Source organism: Staurois parvus, unplaced genomic scaffold, assembly GCF_062004578.1.
Source record: "Staurois parvus isolate SC_StPar_1 unplaced genomic scaffold, SC_StPar_1.0 ptg000114l, whole genome shotgun sequence".
NCBI classification, from domain to species: Eukaryota; Metazoa; Chordata; class Amphibia; order Anura; family Ranidae; genus Staurois; species Staurois parvus.
In genome coordinates, this window is record NW_028317910.1 from 2952294 (window position 1) to 2974205 (window position 21912).

The 21912-nt window shown below is 41.4% G+C and overlaps 1 protein-coding gene across 1 annotated transcript in view; it reads left to right on the plus strand.

Annotated features, from left to right (window-relative positions):
• The window catches only part of IPO8 (importin 8), a 43269-nt gene extending 34775 nt beyond the window's left edge, over positions 1-8494 (plus strand). Inside the window, exons 22-25 of the mRNA XM_089671734.1 lie at positions 1176-1381; positions 3125-3325; positions 5399-5515; positions 7538-8494. Of these exons, the coding sequence (XP_089527860.1) occupies positions 1176-1381; positions 3125-3325; positions 5399-5515; positions 7538-7599 (586 nt within the window). The 3' untranslated portion in view covers positions 7600-8494. The remainder of the gene's footprint in view (positions 1-1175; positions 1382-3124; positions 3326-5398; positions 5516-7537) is intronic.
• Positions 8495-21912: the final 13418 nt, after the last annotated feature.

The following is a 21912-nucleotide window of genomic DNA, read 5'->3' on the forward strand; positions in this document are numbered from 1 at the left end:
TGGCCAAAAAAAAGTTTTTTTCTTATAAGTGCAGTTCAACTAGCCAAGCCACGCATTGGCTTTATATCTCTTGAAGACTCCAACAGTGGAATCTACCTGCCATAGTTTCTCAGCTACCTACCCGGATGTTTTGGGTGTCTGCTTCCACCTTATGCCCCTCCTGTTCGATTCTGCATTAAGCAAAATACATACATGTTACAACAGGCAGAAAGGGACCCCCTAGTGATGGCTGCAGCAGATGTTCAGACCACAGGATTCCCCAGTGTTTACCAAACACTGACATATTTGTGTAAATGGGATCGATTGTTTAAAGCAGGTCAACTTATTTGACATAGAGGGACTCAAGTGATGCCCCTGAAATCACCAAAGAAGCACACATAATGTTCAGTGTATGTAATGCTACACAAAATGGTCACAAACTGGATATACTTTAGTAAGATAGTCAGGGACTGCAAATGTGCTGCAGGCAAGGTCAGAAACTGCTAGAGATTACTGCTATTACAGTCCCTTTACAAGTCAGAGCCAGCTACAACTCCTAGAGAAATGACTTGCCCCACCATTAATATTTTTCTCCGCAGCCTAGATTATAAGAGGTCAGAAAAAAGTTCACAAACAGAGAAATAAGAGTGGACAGAACAGAAAGTGTAAAAGAAATAAGCCAAATCCTTTAGCTAGTAGAAACCAGAATATTTCCTGACTGTCCCTAAGTAAGCACCTAGGCAAGAAAAATAATGAATACTGGCTGCTGGGCACCAGGGACTCAAAGGAGAATGCTGCCTCCTAGGAAAACAGTTATGCATCTTTTATAGTACTGCTAAGGCCTCATGCACACTAACTTAAAAAAACAGACCTTTTAAGTCTGCAAAATGAACATTTTTAAACGGATTTGAATGCAAACATCTTATGATCTTCAATGTACATTTGTACACTAGACGTTCAGAATAGTTTTCAAACTCAATTTTTAGATGTACCTATGTAATCAAGAACAAATTGCATTCATGGTCTGTTTAGTCTAAACCTGCTTTAAAGCAGGGACATCGAAATACAGGAAAAATGGATCTGGGAAGCATAAAAGTTGTTTATACTTCCCAGGTAACTTTGGGGAAAAAGCTAAACACAGTGTTATTGAGGTCTAACATTTGACACCTCCATTCAGTCTTCATATTCTCCTCCAGACTACATGATAGGAAGATGTGTGTGATTGGCCTCAGTATGCTTATGGAGCTCCCAAATCGACCAGCAGCTGTCAGTGCTGTGGCTTCGCTCATCGTGCCTTCCATCCTTCTCCTGTTCCTCGGGCTGAGGCAGGTTTGTGCCAACCGTGACCATCCGGACCGAAGGACGTCAGCCCGAAACATAAAGACCGATACTGAGGAAAATGGTAGGGGGACTGCGACTAATGATGAAAGGGAACCTGCCAGTAAACTTGTATAGACTAGTTGTACAGTATAGACAGGGACCTCTGTATTTTAGTTGGAACTCACTAATATAAGGGGATGCCCATGGTCCGCTCCAGTGCGGTAAGCGTATGCGCTTTTACTCTTGTGTCACATATTAACATGCATTGTATTAGTGCATCCTATCTAACTTAATAGACTGCCCAATGCACCACAACAAACCAAAAATTGTTCATGAATGTTATCCACAGCATACATCCATCAGCAAGGTTCATTGGGATGCCTTTAAGAATAAATGGCACTGTATCACACCAATACATGTAATACAGATTGCAATAATGCAATATAGAGAATAGGCTCTGATTCGTAGCTGAGTCTTTTCTTTCAGCTGTTTAGGTTCGAACCATTAGTAGTAGTGTATTAGAGCTTAAGCTGACTACATGCTGATCGGAATTGGTTTGGTTCTGCAGGGACTAGCCGTATTTCAGCCAGTGTGTGGTCATCCTCGCTTGACAGAAGTTGATCATTTGATCAACTTCTGTCAAAGTGACATGTTGGAAAATTTGCTGATCAGCATCTGATCAGTGTATTCTGACAGTTGTTAGTGCAACTGTCAGAATACAATGTCACAGCGGGAAGGATTCCTCCATCCACCTTGTTTTTGTGAATGGAAGACTCTGTTAGATTTTTTTTGTTCAGCCTGCTGATTAACCTAACAGTATATGGTCAGCTTTATTTACACGTCCGTTTTCATGCAGCAAAGTGTGAAACAGGAAAGAAAGCTGTATTGTCCTATTCAAACCTTGCATGCTGCTACACACAGAACAGTATTATGTAAAAATCCAGGCATGTAGTTGAATACACAAATGCATATAAGGGAGCTGTTTACCTGCTAAATGATTTGTATTTCTGTGCATTCAGTTCAAATATCAGCACAGTCCTGTCTTGGCAGGGAAGGAGACCTGATTTTTCTCTGTTACGGTTAAGTAACACTTGCAGGTCTTGTCGCTTCCCCAGCCTATGACTGGATAGTGAAAGGAGGGGCAGCACACTGATGAGCTCCTCATTCTGATATCTCCTCTTATCAACAAGCCTTTATTTGTATTCATTTTGTGTCTTTTAGATTTGCCTAAAGTTATATTGTATGCAATTAAAGCCAAACTCTAACCAAACATGCATGGTTTTGGATAGAGCAAGGTATTAGAGTCTATATCAGGTCTTCATGGCCTTCTGAGTCTCTTCATTTTTTGTCAGGACAGGAAGTGATATGAAGTCTCTCTAACAGGTGCTCAGACAAAAACACTTGTTAAGTGGGGAGAGTTTAAAACGTATGACAATGTTTTTATTGCTGTCTGTGCCTTCCTGTCCCAGTGTCAGCTGCACTCCCATTTCCCATGTCACAGGTAGAGTCGGGTATGAGTAAAACATCTGGAATCTTTTTTATGTTCTTTCACTTCCTGTCCTAGAAATACAACAGGAAGTGACAAATATTCCCTCCATTGTTAGGAGAAATTACCTCTCTCTTGTTGCCACTTAGTTTTCTGATGACTGCTCTAACATTTTGGATTTCAAACCATTTTCTATCTGGGTGACAATGATCACTGGGACAAATAGAGGGTGAATATCTCTAGTGAAGACACAACAATAAAATCCTCCTTCCAAAACTAAAATAAATGTTTGCTTTACCTATACTCTATTTGAACTAAATTAAATCGTTTCATTTGAAGAGGAGATTCCAAGTGACGAGGAGGAGGCAAACAGCCTGGGCCAGGCCATGCAGGATAGCACCCGGGATGATGAGGAGGAGGATGACGATGAGGACTGGGATGATGAAGCACTGGAGGAGACGGCCTTAGAAGGGTTTAGTACTCCGCTTGATTGCCATGATGCCTTGGATGAATACCAGTTTTTTACAGGTGTCTTGTTAGGTAAGCCTCAAATAGGTATGGGTCTAAAAAAAAAGTCTGGTTTTACTTAATATCATTAATATCATGTTGATAAGGAGCAACCAGTGAAGGCAAAATTTTACAAGGCTCCCACATTAGGGAGAGCCCTTAAAAAAAACCTGACACCACAAATGATATTGCTGTAAGTAGTTAAAACTATTCTGGGTCAGTGGCTCTGAGAATATCAAAACCAGGTGCAGCCAGAAATCTGCTAGCATGTTCAGAGAGATGTCTTTAGAGTGGAATTTGGCTTGAAGTTTAGAACCACTGGGGGGGGGGGAGAATAGGCACTAGGGCCTGTTCATCTGTGGGTTATGGTAAAGAAAAGTCCTGCTTGGAGCATTTTGATGGGATGCGCTGCATGGAGTTCATAATGCCCAGCTTGCAGATCTGACACTAGCCTTGGGGTGTATACAGTTTAAATTTCTATACACTTAACTGGTATTTATATTGAAGTGGTTGTAAACCCTAAGGCTCCATGTACATGAGCCTACCTTGACCGCTGGCCGCGGGAAACCACAAATCACGGCAAAACCATGGCACCACGATTTTGGCGTGTTTTGCGGTTTTCTGTGGCCGGTGGTCAAAACGTTCCTATCCTGAACGTGAATCTTCCGCATTCAGGAGAGGGAGGTTCCTCACCTAAGCGCGGCAGCTCCTAAACTCTGCTAAAAGCCGATCTGTACATGGACACATTGGCTTTTTTGGAATTGAGTTTAGGAGCGTTGGCAAAAAAATGCCAAAAGCTCCTAAACTCATGTACATGAAGCCTTACACATACCCAGTGAAATGACTAATGTCGGTTGATGCACAAAGATGAAACAAATCCTCCTACGTAAGTTGTACCTGTTGTTATGCCCATTTCATTCCTCTACATCCGTTCCAGGTACAGAATTTACACAGCATTTCTGAGCTTCCAAGAGGCAGGGGATATGCATCTGATGTCAGTCTGCCCAGTACACAGCACAGATCTGAGTGTAATCTGAGTGGATGGAATGGATGTGTGCACTTCAACAGAGTCTCAGGGAAACAAGCAAAGCTGAGGTTGTCAGTTACCACCTCTGTACTGGTGTTCAAATAGACTGTCAGAAGTTACCTGTACAGATAGCAGAGGAATGGGAGAGCAGACAGAAACCACGCTAGGGGCCTTGTATCAAGGCAAGCACACACTATATAGAATGATATTCTTTGTTGATTTTTTATTAATAGTTTACTATTAATTCAGATCGGTCCCATTTTGTGTTGGCAGGCCATGTGCTACCTATGCTGCTGATGATGGCACCCACAGTGCACGGCTGCTTGCATGTAACCTGACCTAATAATGGCTTTTAGAGGGTCTTGGAAAGCTGTGCAGTTATTTCAAAGTAGATATATAGTAACTCTTCATGAATACATTTCTGACATGTCACAAAATACAGCAGTAATATTGTTTCTCAGAAAAGCTTCCCCTTTATCATTAAAACATCCTTAAACTCAAGTCAGTGACTTTGTCGAAGCTGAGAGGATATCATCAGTCTGCTGCAGATAGTCAGAAGCATTTCCTATGTCTTTTTTTCTGCTCAGTGATTGTAAATTTACAGCAAGTCACAAGGTGAGAGGCTTCAGCAAGGTGCTGATTTGTGTCATACATTTGTGAACACAGTTAAGAACTATACAGGCACCAGGATTTACATGATTGTATCATCTCCAAGCTGGCATTTTAGTCCAGGAAGTAGATGGTGACCCTGGATAATGCCTAAACAAAGACTCTTCCGTCCTATTGGAGAGAGAAGCTGATGATGGCATTATGAGAGGGAGATAGCTGTGATCTCTGTGGGAGGGAATAAGTATCTAGAAGTGCTACACTGACACATTACTGAGCATGACAACATTTTTATGTGATACGTTATCCACTTTAAAGCCACTGACATAAGACAAGTACACTACACACATTAATATCGCTATACATAGGTATACAACTGGTTTTTGCTCCCATAGTAAGGGGGAGTGTTATGATCTTTCCTTGTACATAGAAAATTGCTGATCATGTCTTTGGCTGCTCTTCTTCTGACTCAGGCATACAGAGCAGAGACCCAGTCTGGTATCACTCACTGACAGCACCGCTCAGCAATGACCAGAAGAAGCAGTTGCAGGAAATTTATACACTGTCGGAGCAGCGGAGGAGTGCAGCCGGTAAGGGGCCGATTGTGTGACAAAATGGACTTCATGGAAAATATCAGGAATTATGGCGTTTTTTGGTCATTTTTTATACTTTAAAGAAAGCCAACTTAAAAAAAAATAAAAGCACAAAAAAATCAAGGTTTTTTTTTGAATGCTTACTTGCAGTGTTTTTCCTTTCTAAAAAAACGATTTTTGTTCATTTTCAATGTCTCTCTAAACTTGCTAGAAAATTTAACTACTGTAGGAAGAATCTGTTCCCTAGCACTGCCCTCTTTCCTTGAATGTCATAGACCTCCTCTTCTGGAAATGTCTTTTTACAGTATGTGCTGGCCCAGCTCATCCACCCTACCCCTCCCCTTGCCTTCCTACATAACCGTTTAGACCGGGGGAGGAGTGTCAATTGAATGACAGCTCTGAGTCTCCAGGTGCTGCTGACATCACAACCAAAGATGGTGGCACCCAGCAGCAGTCTCAGGATTTTTGATTGTCAACTCAATGGAGGCTTTACATGTAAATAAGATGTCTAAAATACCTTAAAGCAGAACGTCACTCGCTCAATCAACTTTGACTATTTTTAATCTTTATGCTACTAGCATTAGTAAATAGATAAGAATGTATATCATATTTACTTTATTTAACCACCATATAAGGAAATGACGGATGGGTGGAGGTTCTCTCGTTCTGGGAGGATGTCATATGACGTCCTCCCACTCTAACCGTGCGTGCGTGACCCCAGGAGCGTGCAGCGTGGCGATCGGTGGTTCGCTGTGTCCCTGGGACATATCAGATCACCAATCAGCGGAAAGAGCCGATGATTTCGGCTCGTGAGGAGAGGAGAGCCGGTAATCGGCATTTCTCATAGGGGACATCTACACTGATCATCAGGGCACTGATGATCAGTGTAGCCCCATCAGTGCCACCTGTCAGTGTCCATCAATGCCATATATCAGTACACATCAGTGCCACATATCAGTGCCCATCTGAGCTGCCTTTCAGTGCCAACTATCAGTGCCAGTCAGTGCCAGCTATCTGCCAGTCAGTGCTGCCTATGAGCGCTGCCAAGCAGTACCCGTCAGTGCCACCTATTAGTGCCCGTCAGTGCTGCCTAACAGTTTCAGTCAGTGCCGCCTATCAGTGCCATATATGAGTACTGCTTTTCAGTGCCCACCAGTGATGCCTGTCAATGCCCATCAGTGCCACCTACTAGTGCCTCCTCATCAGTGCAGCCTATTTATGCCCATCACTGAAGCCTCATTAGCGCACATCAGTGAAGGAGAAAAATTACTCATTTACAAAATTTTATAACAGAAACTAAGAAAAAAACTTTTTTTAATCAACATTTTCAGTAGTTTTTGGTTTGTTTAGCAAAAAATAAAAAACCCAGTGGTGATAAAATACCACCAAAAGAAAGCTCTATCTGTCTCAAAAAAAATGATAAAAATTTCATATGGTTACAATGTTGCATGACCGCACAATTGTCATTCAAATTGCAACAGCGCTGAAAGTTGAAAATTGGCCTGGGCAGGAAGGGGGTGAAAGTGCCCTGTAGGCTAGTGGTTAAACTTTTTTTTTTTTTTACATTTCTTCAGTTACGTCCTGTTTTCCAGGCCTAGACAAATGATGCCATATATCCCAGGAGACTTCAGGAGGGAAGGATGGGTTTTCTCAGCTAACCCCCCCCCCCCTTCTTCCTACATGCCTGAGCTAAAGGCAGATGGATTCCTCGAAATAGCCAGGGCCAAAAATGCTTGGAGGTGTTTTTCGAAATGATTTCTCAGCAAAATAAAGCATGGAGACATGGATGAATCGGTGAATTTGCTTTGAACATTATAAATGAATTAAACAGCATTTTTGTTTGCAGTGCTCAGACGCAGTGTAGCTCCGCTTTAACTGCACGTATAACTTTGGGAGATTGTTGTTGAACTGAATGGTCTGGTGATAGGGTTTCTTTAAATACCCTTTGGTGTTTAAGACCTGGAATGTTTATATTTTCGCACAACCTGCTCTTGTCACCATTGTGTTTTCTTCCCACAGCTTCTCGAAAGCTCGAGCAGCAACAGCAGTCGGGGCAAATGGTTGGCGGTTCCCAGCAATGAACTGTGGAGCTGCAAGAGACTCTGGGACATTTGCACTAATACATTTTGTAAATGCCATCACACTGGGCAGCGACTTATAAAAGCAATTTGAAGCATCTGCAGTGGAGCCCATCAATGAGCCTTCACACCGGTTTCTGGAAGAGTGTTTTTCTTTTGATGGTCAGCTTCCTGTTTTTTTTTTTTTTTTTCCTTGGAGATGGCCGACCTTATCATGAAATGAATGAGGAACTGTGTAAATTATTGTTTTAAGGAGCTTGAGCTAGGACCATGGTGCAACTGACCTGTGCACTTTTATTGTCTTCATGAGCTCCCTGGCGACCATGCACTTGGAGTCTACAGATCAGCATCGGTGTGTGCTATTGACCCTGCCCCCAAGGACCAGATTAATGAATGACTGCTATTGAAGTTTAGCTTTAAAGCCCTGCTTTTAACTACCAGTGTAACATTGATCGCCAGTCTTTTACATCCTTGTCTTTCAATAAAGAAGAGTGTGTGTTTGGAGCACCTATACAACCTGTAGGCTGCACATTACGTCTTGTGTTAATATTTTTGCAGCTAAGAAATATATTTGGCAGTCAGTTTATTATAATAGATTCAACCATTTGGCTGACAGAAGACAAGTGACTGAGAATGAAGCTTCTCTATTCATCAAAAACAAGAAACATCTCTTATGCTGGCCATGTGCACAATTTCTATGACTGCAATTTTTATTTCCATTACGTTTCCATTTGATGTTTGGGAAATACTTGTGGTCATCTGGTCGTGAGAACCCAGTCCCATTCCCTAAGGAATTATAAATGATTGAACTGGCCATATGTAGCAACCATCATCCCTAATGTTGGTCAAATGTTACAAACTGATTGTACATTGTATTAAAGTGTATCTATAGCCAAAACATTTATTTTCCATTTTTGAATATAGTATGCAACCCTTAAAATACCTGATGAGATTTATATCGCTGAAGATGGAGTACTTGTGTTAAAGGCACTAGATTGCTTGATTTTAATATCCAATAGTGCAAGTGACCTGATAAATCAGTCTAGTTATGCTGAGGCTACACCCATATGACACAACAAACCCCAATTGGGGGTATAGAGGAGCCTGGAGGAATTCCAAAATTTTAGAAAAGCAGTTTAAGTACCATGCTAATATTTATTAAGTCCAAAAAAGGATTTTAATGAAATCTTGTTAGAATAGAATAAATTACCAATGCAATGCAAGTTAATGCATAAGCCTGGACTCCGTAGTATGATAGTAATACTTATACTGTGTAATTGTACATTTCCAAATTGGTAGCAGTAGATCACTTAGCAAGGTGATATGATCCAGCCGCTTTCTGACTGATTCTACTACTTGTATTGTACATTGTGCAGAGTCTAGGCTTGTACATTGTACTATCTCATGACAATGCTCTTTTGCAATGGGTTAGAGTGCAGTCTTGTGGTATTTCAAGCCATAGGATCAAGGTGAGTATTTGTTTGGGAAAGGAGGATGGGGATGTGAGCAGTTTGTTTACATCCATTTGTGTTGGGGAGGCGGGGGCTGGTAAAAAAATCTGCATCTTTTGCTTGCCATGAAAGACAAAATTTAATCGCATCATTGTTTTTTTTTTCTATACTATGGCATGAAAAACTGCAATCGCACAATAAGAAACTTTCTGTGCAGTGTTAATTTTTTTTGTATGGTCTACAGTGATAGGAAAAAATATTAAGCCAACAAAAATTGAATCTGGGCTTGAATACTTTCATTTGAATATATGCTCCATTGCCGCAAAGGATATCATTCAACCTTGTGTGCACCTAATGCATTTGCAAACCATATAAAAGTAACAGTGACATCAGCACTGTGCTACACGCAGAGTTGTGGGAGTAACCCAGCAGGCCCCACCCACTTTAGGCTGCCTGCAGAAAACTACAGGAGGGGTGGAGACAAGACCAGTCACCCTTAACAAGGACAGGAAGCGGCAGTGACAGGTCTTTATTACAGAAAGCTCCTACTAGAGGCAAGGTTTCACACTGGATTACTTGCACATAAATGGAAGAAACACATCAATATTAAAGTAAAAATACACACGCCTCTTGTATTTATTTTATATTTTCATTCTCTGGAGTTCTGCTTTAATTGAATTTCATACTTGAAGGATAAAAAAAATGTGTGTTACTGAGGATACAAATTGATATCTGTGGAGATGGATTGCCTGCATGGTAAGCACAGTGACCAAATCTCAGATGTGACTTTGACCCTTGCCCATTGACAGTTCATATTATTTTATTAAAAAGAAAAAAGTATTTTTTTTTTTTACCCCAACTAAAAATAAAGGATTCTGAGCTCTTGAATCACCTGTTTCCAGGGGCACTGTGTGCTTCACATCTTTGCAGTAAGATCTACATATAATAAATTGGGATTTTGTGAGCAATATGAGCAGAAAAGCTCTTGTCAGAAGATAGAACGTGGTTCACCAGAGGTAAGTATCTGCCAGAAAGTGTCCACTTATGGCTCCAGATAAAACTTTGATATTGTAGGGCATGGCAGACATTCCAACTAGGTACATGCCCAGTAATGCCTCTCAAGTACTGCCCAAAAGACAAGATAGAAAATCTCTCTCTATCCATTCAGTCGTGTCTGACTCTTGCCGATTGCATGGGCCGTCTCTCTCCACTTTTTCCGATCTTGCACCTTTCTTATTAGCTGATACATGCTTAGGCCAGGGTTCAATGTTATAGCATCCAACCAGTGTGTTTGCGGCCTTCCTCTTTTTCTCCCCCCACTGACCATACCAAGTAATGTTGCCTTCTCTAAGGAATCAGATCGCATCACATGCCCAAAACAAGTCAGCTGTAATTTGATTATCTTTCCTTCTAAAGTTATTCCTGGTTTAACTCGCTCTAAAACATCTCTGTTGGTAACATCTTTGCTGTCCAGGGTATCCTCAATAGCCTTCTCCAACACCATAATTCGAATGCATCAATCTTCTTTCTATCAGCTCTTTTCATAACCCAGCTTTCACACCCGTACGTTGTTATAGGGAAAACTATTGTGTTTACCAGCTTGCATTTGGTGATGAGGCTGATATCCTTACTTTTCGACAATTTTTGCATAATGCAAGGCATTTCGACCTAATGCTTTCTGTTTTTAAATTTCAGGAGCTCAATCTCCTGTTTGGTTTATCATAGATCCTAGAAAACAGAAATCCTGAACACATTCTATTTCCTCTTCATCAATGTATATTTTGGTTGTTCGAGTTTTAGATGTTGTCATGATCTTTGTTTTTTTATGTTAAGACGGAGTCCCATTTTTTCACTCTCCTCCTGTGTTTTTGCTATCAGGTGTTTCAGGTCCTCTTCTGTTTCTGCCAGTAAAGTTGTATCATCAGTATATCGAAGGTTATTAATATTCCTACCACCTATCTTCACCCAATTTCAGATTCTTCTAGATCTAGTTTCCTGATGATGACCTCTGCATACAGATTGAAAAGAAAAGTGGAGAGAATACAACCTTGTCGTACACCTTTTCCAATTTTAAACCTCTCAGTTTCGCCATATTGTGTCCGAACAGTAGCTTCTTGGTCGGTATAAAGTGACCTTATTAACTGTGCAAGGTGCATTGGCACTCCCATTTCTTGCAATGCTTTCCATAGCTTGTCATGTACAACATAGTCGAATCCCTTGGTGTAATCAATGAAACACATGTAGATGCTTTTTTGATATTCATTACATGTTTTCATAATCCAACATAGATTAGCAATCTGATCACGTGTACCTCGACCTCTTTGGAAACCAGCTTGTAAGTCAGGTAATTCTCTTTCAATGACTGGTCTTAGGCGCTGTTGAATAATTTTTAGCAAGATTTTGCTTATGTGAGGAATCAATGCAATTGTGCGGTAATTGTTGCAGTCTCGTGAATCGCCTTTCTTTGGTAGAGGAATAAAAACTGATCTTTTCCACTCTTTTGGCCACTTCATAGTCTCCCAGATTTTCTAGCAGATTTCTTTTATCACTGTTGATGGGATGGGTCTTAGCAATTCAGCTGGAATATAATCAATTCCAGGAGCTTTGTTGTTTGGTAGCTTCTTCAGTGCCCATACTACTTCCTCATTAAGTATAGCTGGCTCTAACTCTACTAGGTCCCCAAGTACTGGTTCCACGTTATCATTGGCTGCCAACAGCTCTTCTGCATATTCCTTCCATCTGCATTTGATGCCTTACCGATCAATCATGGTTTTTCCATTCTTGTCTTTTATTGCTCCTTTGCGAGCAGAAAACGGAATTCGAGCTTTCTTTACCTTTGCAAAAAGATTTCTGGTATGGCCTTTTTTGCTGTCTTCTAATTTTCCGCATTGTTGATCCCAGTACTCTTCTTTGTCCTTCCTTGCTGCTCTTTGAAATTCTGCATTCAACCTTCTTACCTCAACATGGTCCCCAATTACCTTGGCTCTTCTTCTTTCATCAGCAATTTTAATTGTTTTTTCTGATAGACAGTCACTTCTTTTTCCCGTTTTTTTATAAGGTATATGCTTAAGTGCAATTTGATTGATTGTTGATTTTATATCATGCCACAATTCATTTGGCTCCTTTTGCATCATGCTGTGGAGCTCAAAACTGTTCTTAATTTCAACAGCATATGTAACTGGAATTTTTGAGACGTCGAATCCTTTAGGTGCGGCCTTTCTTTTGATGTTACAGAATTTCACTTTGGTGGTTGCTACAAGTAGTTCATGGTCAGAACTACAATCAGCGCCAGGGAATGTTTTTATGGCTTGGATTGAACTTTTCCAACGTTGGTTGCAGAGTATATAGTCAATCTGATTGCGATGTTGTCCATTTGGTGATGTCCATGTATACACTCGACGTTTAGGCTGCATGAACGCAGTGTTTGCAATCCAAAAACAGTTTTCACTACAGAATTTCTTTCACCCAGTCCAAGCCTTCCAACAATATTCATCTCCTTCTGACTGCCAACTTTTGATTTAAAATCGCCCATGATGTAAATAATATCCTTTTTTAGTACCTGTTTTAAGGCTGAATCGAGTTTGGCGTAAAAAAGCTCATCATCGTCTGGAGCATCTGTTGGTGCATATAATTGTAAAACTGTGATATTTAATGGTTTCCCATGTAAAAAAGGGCCATTATGCGATCACTAATGATGGTGTAACTTTCAATTGCAGGAGCAATGGTTTTCTGAGCTATGGAAGCTACGCCATTTCTTCTAATTTCTTGATTACCCAAATAATACACTGAAAAGTTATCTGACTTTAAATAGCCATCATCTTTCCAATGCAATTCAGTGATTCCAAGTAAATCTATGTTTAATCTTGCCATTTCTTTTTTGACAATTTCCAATCTTCCTTGACACATTCTACGAACATTCCATGTTGCAATTTTATGAACTTTAGTGCAGCGCAGATTCTTTCTTTCCTTGTAGGCAGCATTAGCAGCAGGGCTTCCCGAGGGATTTGACCCATTTGCCTCATAATTTCCCGATTTACTTACAAAGGATCTTTGCTCTTCCCCAGTTATTTGTTTGGTACTTACAGGCCTGGGGGACCCACCTTTGGGTATATTTGCAATCCGTAACTGACTTTCCATGAATTTTCTTGGGTATTTGTTTTTACAGGGTAGGTTGCCAGGTCTTTCCCCAACCCCTATCATGCAGCAGTCATCCTGCGTTGCTAGGTATGGACACAGAAAATATAGCAGTCACTTAATGCCAGCTGAAATATACTTGATAACTGCACCTCGGGGAAAGTTACTGCTTGTGATCCAGGGTACGGCAACCTTGTAGAATTCCTGTCCAAATATACTCAACAATGATATGTGGGTGCAAATCTGTGGTTGTACTTCAATTTATTGGGTACCGTTTGCTGGCCTACTGCTATTTTAAAGGTGCCCATTTTTGGGGGGCTTTTTCACTCCCTCCAATAAATAATAAAATTTTGGCTGAGGACTGGGCTTTAACACTAAATATGGAAATTGCCTGCTTTAAAAAAGTATCTAAAGCCAAAATATTTTATTTATTTTAAATTAGGGTAGCGTGGTAAGGGGTTAGAACCCATCAGGTTTTTATTGCTGTCCAAGTTTGCTCTGAGGGAAATTACCAACTTTATCAGCCCTGTCAGACTGATATTACAGGAATCCTTGATCTGTTGCTCACATTTACCAGTTCAATTTCCTATCATCATTTCAGGCCTGATGAAGGGAGAGTTGTGAGCCCTAGAAATGCATTAATTTAACTACTGATCTTTTAGCAAGATTAATAAATCTTTACTGGACTTATACATTTGTGGTGCTCTAAACCTTTAAATTTCTTTCACAATATTTTGTTGTTAAAGTAAATCAGGACAAGCAGCATACAAAATGTGTAGAAGTGAAGCTCAGCGATGTACATGTTAATTAAGTTTCATAGTCATGTTGTCGTAACAAAAAAGCAAGATACAACAAAGTCAGAATACTGAATGTTAAGTCTGTCCACCATAGATAGGAGAGATAGTGTACGGTATTGAAAAGAGGTTTTTTAGCAAGTACAGCCAAGTTGACTTCCAACGGAGAAGTTGACTTCCAACGGAGAAGTTGACAGGTGGGTCCAAAGCAGCAGGCAGATCGTCATACAGAAGCGCCTACAATTGGGAGTTTAGTTAGTATTTAAAGCAGCCAGGATAAGGTTCGTCTAGTCTAGCAACAGGCTTGCAGCTAGTCCTGATATGGGACTTGACTACATAAAAAATGGACCTTCAGTGAGGTGAAGAAGATGACATGGTGAACAAGCAAAAACAAGTATGAGGGTTCAAAATAAGAATATAGAGGTAGAAGGAGGAAACAAAAAGGGAGGGAGTAGGAGAAGGTGAATGGCAGAAGCCAGCATTTCCTCAAGATGTGTAACTGGCTAATTGTTGGGGATCATATTTCCAAAATACATGTAGGTGGCTGTATAGGCTGAAATTGGCCCAACCAAGTCTGTAAAAGTTTTTCAGGCATGTCGGAGAGAACCGCCATGAGTTGTTTTTTTTTAAATCAAGTAATTTTTATTAAGGTATTCTTGCATGTAATACAACAAACAATAAACAAAACTATGACATGGAACAGCTATATATCAGCACCAGCAGATGCCAAGCCGAACATTATGTGAACAGTCCAAACAAAGAACAGGGGAAAAAAAATATACAATAACTAATGTTATAGGCCATATAAAAAAAAAAAGACAACTTTTTTGTCATATATAGAGATCGTGCAAAATCGCAGTACACACATACAAGATACTCAGAACCAGCATCGTCAGAATCACCAGTACAACCCGTATGTCAGCACAGCAGAGTTTAGAGATCCCTCAACAGTAGTAACACTAAATCAGAAATCTAACCCTCATCCGTTCCCATGGATAATGGTGAAATTGCTGAATCACTAGACTCCAGCCACAGAGACCATATTTTCCTAAATTTTTTAGGGCAGTTACTGTGTTTGTAAGTCAACTCCTCCCTCCTCAAAGTAGCATTTAGAGCATTACACTATTGACTATAAGTTGGTGGCAAATGGGAAATAATTTTTGAAGGATATGTTTACGGGTTATATACAAGGATCTAATCCATAACAAGTGCATCTCTTTAGGAAGGGTGTCCTCAGAGATGATACCCAATAATGCAATTTTGGGATCAAGTTGCACTCGCATGGAACAGATCGAGTTAAGGGTGTTAAATACAGAGGACCAGTATCGATGAAGCTTAGGATAATGCCATAGCATATGAATAAGTGTACCGGTATCTAAATGACATCTAGAACATAATGGAGAGTCTAACCTCCCCCAAGAGTAAAGCTTTTGTGGGGTGTAATGCACTCTATGAATTATAAACAGTTGAGTTAGTTAGGTTGTGATGGGGATAAAGAAACCTGCGAGAAGGACTTCAAAGCCTGAGTCCATTCCTCTTCCTTTATTATTTCCAAATCCTGCCGCCACTATCCTAAACTCTGCACCTGGGAGCGAGCCGTAATAGATGACTGTATAGAGGAGTATAGATCTCCTATAAGACCCCTTTTTGGGCAAGACATGGACACCGCCATAGTCAATGGTATGGTAGGGTTGTATTTAAATAGGACTGTAGCGGCCTGACAATGCAATGCATGGCGTAACAGGAGATATTGAAAAAAGACTTTATGAGGAATATGATAGAGATCGACCAACTCCCTAAAGGGTAAAAGCACATCCCTATTATACAATTGATGGAGAAATCGAAGGCCAGACCTTTTCCAAATATCAAAACCCTCAAGCTTCGCCACTTCTGATAACTAGGGATTATTACAACTAGGCATATATTGAGTGTACCCCTTATGCATGGTTAAGGTTCGGATCATAGTCCCATACTTTATGAATTAAATGAAAAGTAGGGAAAGAACGCTTTTGATAAAAACAGTAAGAAACTATTAGTTGTACTAGTGGAACATTAATAAACTGAGAGATTATAATACACTAAAGTAGGTCAGAGATATCCAGCTTATTCCAGCCATACCTGTGTTGCATCTGTGACACTATAAAATATAATCTGGCATTAGGAACAGCCAGGCCTCCCCCATCCTTGGGCAGCTGTAATGTGGAGAGCCGTATTCTGGAATGCCTATATTTCCAAATAAGATCCCTAAAAAGAGAGTCAGTTTTACGGCCACGCTGGCCAATTATGTAAAATATAGAGGAGCTGAGGCATCCAAACCATCTTAACCAAATTAGCTCTACCAATGACTGTTAAAGGCAATTTACACCACGTTCTGCCCGTCTGTTTTAACCTATGTAGTAAAGGTGTCAAGTTACGTTCTACATAATCAGACACCTGAGGGGTGACCAAAACTCCCAAATATTTGAAGGAGGACACCAAGGATATCTGCTGAGCAATTGGTGGCAAATCCAGCGGAAGGGGATCCAACGGCAAAAGGACTGACTTGTCCTAATTAATTGTAAACCCTGAGAACGAATCATATGTATTTATAAGGGACATTACTTCAATCAATGAGGAGGAGGTATCTCCCAAAAACAATGAAGTGTCATTAGCATATAATTATATTTTGTTATCTCCTATAGACCATTTAAATTCTATGATAGTGAACTGACGGATTGCTGCCGCTAAGGGTTCCAAAGCCAATGCAAAAAGCAAGGGTGATAAGGGGCATCCCTGTCTCGTACCTCTGTATAGTGGGAAGGAGTCAGAAACATGCCCATTAATTTGGACCCTAGCTGTCGGTGCTATATAGAGAAGCTGGATCCATCTTACAAATTTAGGCCCAAACCCAAGCTGCCGCAAACAATGCTTTAACTGCATCAAGTGACAATACAGCTCTGTTACCGTTGTTGCACATTGGGATTTGCAGGTTAAAAACGGACGGCCAACATTATAGCCCGAAGCTTAACGTCCAAATTAAGCAACAATATCGGGTGATAAGAATCTGGAATGCCAGGGTCCGTGCCTGGTTTGGGTATTACAACAATGACAGCCTCATTCATAGACAGAGACAGGGTCCCAACTTCAAAAGCATTATTAAATACCTCCAAAAGTTCTGATAAATGGAAATCTCCATAGGTTTTATACACCTCACTCGGAAGGCCATCAAGCCCCACGGCCCTATTATTAGACATACCAGCAGCTGTGAATTGCAACTCCTCCAAAGTCAATCGCATTTCCAATGCTTCTCTCTCTGAATCGGACAGAGATGACCATTGAATAGAAGTAAGAAACAACAATAAGTGTTCCTCACGGTAGGATACCTTAGTACTGTAGAGGGACATAAAAAACTCACAAAAGACTGTAGAGATCTCTGGAGTGGCAGTTACCACAACATCCGGAGGCATCCGCAGCTCAGAAATGTAGGCCCGAGGATTCTGTGCTCTCACAATAGTAGCCAACAAATGACCCGTACTTTCCCCCTCCTCAAAGTATGGCTGCTGGAGAAAAAAAACGCTTCTGTTCTGCCTTCTTGAGGGAAACAGAGGCATAAGCCTGCTGCAATTGTTCCCAGTCATGTAGGTTAACCATCGTGGGGTCAGCAAGATATCTGGTCTCAGCCCGTAGAACTTGAGTATTTAAGTCATGTTCCCACTGCTTAGATCGCTGCTTGATACAAGCAATCTGCGCAATAAGGACACCTCTCAAATAAGCCTTCAATGAATCCCAATATGTTGAGGATGACACAGTCAATTTGTTAGCAACACTGTACTCCTGAAGTTCAATCAGTAGACCTCCCAGAGGGGGAAGAAGAGTTAACCAATAAGAATTCACCTTCCAAAAGGTACGATTGGGACGTGACCTCAAAAACAATTTCAGGACCAAAGGGGAATGGTTGGAGACACCTCTAGCAGCATAAGTAATATAAAAAATGAAGGGCAATATCCTAGGTGTTCCCAAGGCTAAATCTATTCTCGACAAGGTTTTATGGGTACGTGAGAAGCATGAAAAGTGTCTCTCAGCAGGGTGGTTTGCGACGGCACTGGACCCGCGGTAGAGCTATACTTATCCAGGGATGGGTCACCATAATTATTGAAATCCCCCACCAACAACCATGGGACATCCGACTTGTCTAAGTCAAACTTTAGGAGGTCCCTAAGAACATCAGGTGAATAGGGAGGAGGAATATAAATATTAGCCACCAAGTACAGTTTCCTAAACAAGGTACAATACAAAAATATATATCTCCCTTTCACATCCCTTTGGACCTGGCTGCAGGAGAAGTCCACCGCATTTGATATTAACATAGAGACACCTCTAGAGTAAGAGGTGTAAATAGAGAGATATTGAGTACTAAAATTAGTTTGTTTCAAATATTTTAGAGTATCTAAGCAGAGGGGGGTCTCCTGCAAACAGATCACAAAAGGACAATGACATTTCAGAGCAGCAAATACAGTTTGTCGCTTGGTAGGATCACCGAGTCCTCTCACATTCCAGGATATCTAAGTGTCAGTCAGGGTACCCATAATAAGTCAACCAAAATAGAGTATAGCAAAATGTCCCGCTCCAACGAGCGGAGCCAAACAAAGGGGGAAAAGGTGCATGGGGGGCTCCACGGCATGGAGTAGAATGAGGGACTTCAGGGCAGATACAATCAGTACCTGGAAAGGACTAACTTTCACTGTGGCTGAGAACATCTGGCATGTAGACGTCCAAAAGTAGCACCGACCTCTGGCCCATACCATCAATTATTCCACATGATCAGGAAAAACCACAGGCCAAAAAAACTAAAAAAATAGAAAGTAACTGAAAACCATAAATAGAAAAAAGGGGAAGGAAAGAAAAATTACAAATAGACTATAAAGTAACTTGCTCCTCACAGGAGCCACTACCTGGGGAGCCAGGTGACCAGGAAAAAAGCTTATGCTGAACGCGCCTGTACTAGGCACTATAAAAAAAAAGCCCAAAACAGGGGCACTATTTGCAATGGGGCTATACATCTGCCTATTCCGAACTTCACAAATCTTCCAAAAGAAGCAGAAAAATTCTTCATCAGGGTTAAAGGTGGATTAGAAGAGCAATCGGGTCACTGATATGTATCCAACCACTGGGCAACAGCAGCCGGCATATCAAAAAAGTAAGTGGTATTATGAGCAGCCACCCGAAGTCTAGCCAGATATAACGTTGAGTAACTGAGATCCAATTGGCGCAGCTTTCTTTTCACATCAGAATATTTTGCACGTTGGCGCTGAACTTCATTCGAAAAATCAGGAAAGAAGAAAATCCGCAAGCCATCTTCAGAAATGGACCCCATCTGATTTGCCTTCTTTAGAATGATGTCACGATCTTGATAATTAAGCATCCATATGAGGAAAGTTCTGGGAGGGGCTCTTGCCGGTGGCGGCCTGGCCAGAACCCTAGGTGCCCGCTCCACAGCTAATAAAGGAATAAAACTTTCCACTCCAAATGTAGCTTTCAGCCAGGTTTCCACAAAGGATTCTTACCCTCCCACCGTTCAGAACTCTGACATTATTCCGGCGTAAGCGATTTTCCAATTCTCCAAACAGAAGTCATGGCTAGCCAACTTCTGAGTAGTAGACTTAGTAGAGCATAACATGGGATGAACACAGTCCTCCAGCACACTAATTCTATCTTCCACAGCAGGGATGGAGTCAGGGTTCGTATCAGGGTTACTCACTGCACCCTCAGTGGTATGCCATGTGGCCTTGTCTTCCTCCCAGGCTGGGGAAGGAGCAATCCCTGCCGAAGGTGCTGAGGCACTGGGGCCACCAGCCTCCTTAGCCAGTGTCTGGGCAAAGCGCTCAAGGCGGGTGGTGGTATCACGCAGCTTCTCCTTAATGGAGCACTGCGCTGGGGTCCGGCACCATTTTGAACAGAGCAATTGGCCATCACCCCCTCCTCTCTGTTCTTCTTCATCATGTGTCCAGGGTAGGAATGACGAGCCCCAAGCGTTCTGGGTGAATGAGGAGAACAAGGGTGAGTAGTCTAGCCCCATAAGACAGGATGAGTCCCGATGTAGAAGGAGAAAGTCAGGATGGGAATGGAGAGCTCTAGCCCGCACGGCCACTCACATCGCTGCCTAAGCCACACACCCGCCATGAGTTTTTAATTCACTAATGTGCTGTGTACTCCCCACTGTACTTCCACAAAGGAGAATGCTGACATTTTCCAGGCCTTTGCGATTATCTGTTTTGTGAACATGAAAATGTGGGTCACTAGGACGTGTTTTTTGTTATGCCCTCTATTGGCTTGTGTAACAGGGCTTCACATGGGTCTTTGCACAAATTTAGGCATAAGAGTGTATTGACCATGTTATAAACTCGTATCCACAACCGTTTAACTTTGGGGCACATCCACCATAAATGTTTAATATCCCCCTTTATCTTACAGTGGGAAGGCATTTTGCAATTCTCATGGGTGTATAGTACCACCTCAATATTGTAGGTAAGATCCCTAATCAACTGAAGTCACAAAGCTGCAAGTATATAAGAAGATATCGTCTCTTAAAAAGCTAATTCAAATGGATACTGTGCTAGGTGAACCCTTAAACTTTGTGAGCACTATGAAGACCTTTACACCTTTGAAGAGCAATCAAAAATTGAAAATAAAACACTGTAATAGTTAAACTAAATATATGCCGTATGAAGACCCTCACCCCTCTGAAGGGCAATCAAAATTTGAAAAAAAATAATTGAATAAACTGAGTGAGTACAGTAATCATAAATATGTGTAATAAACCATAATATGTGGTCAAAGTAACCTAAAATCTCATGCATTATCTATGAGCCCTATGAAGACTCTCACACCTCTGAAGAGTGATCGAAGTTGAGGAAAGGTCAAATCTCAATGTGCAAAAAATTCACCTCAAATATACATAAAAGTTAGAAAAATTTCAAAAACAATAACAAAACGTCCATATAGACATAAACCATAGTCCATAAGTGTAAGAAGAAAATTCCACAATCGATGGTACTATTGTAGACAATGCTGTGAATGCAAATAAACTTGCTTCAACTGGTCACCGTAGTGCACACCACCACCAAAGTAACAAATGTAGGCTTACCAGAAATGGAGACCCCTTAATTACAGGGGTCCCAACCAGCTTTATAATGTAGAGCACTGACAGGCTTCCCGTATCACGCCCCAAAGCATGGAACTTCCCGGACTCCAACTCGAATGTAAACTCAAAGTGTAGTGCCACACAAGGTCATGAAAGAAAAAACATGCCTCTCACAGTGCAATACATATCAAAAACTTCTTTATTTGCGCAAATAGAATCCTACTTACAAGCTGTAGAACAATTAAAAGCATTCACATGAACCATATCCAAGATGGCCAACAGCACGATAACGTCAGAGGGATGCTCTGCCCGACATGTTTCGTCATCAACAGACGTCCTCTAGGCAGTGGTGTATTTAGGTTTTGTGCTGCCCTAGGCAACACAAAAATCGTCTGCCCCAATGGACCCCCCCTTCCCCCTCCTGCAGAGAGAGCCTGATATTGACCAACAACACCCCTGCCCCCCACTCAGAAGAGCCTTCTACAATCATCTTCAAAGCTCCGGACATCCCTGGGAAGGAGAATCATGCTCTACATACACCTTCAAGCAGTCTGCAGCCTCTCTTGGATCCCCCCTGGTTCCCATGGTGTACGTGTCCCTTATTTCATCCCTTCTTCTGAGGGAAGATGCTGCACCCCTGAAAATTGCCGCCCTAGGCAAGTGCCTTGTTTGCCTTGTGCTAAATACACCCTGCCTCTAGGGGCTACAAAGCCACCCTCTGCCATTGTGCTTTAAATAAGAAATATCCAAGCCGCGGAGGGTTTCAACCAATCATAGTTCCATAGTTAGGGTTTGCAATAAGTGCCGCATTTGGAGA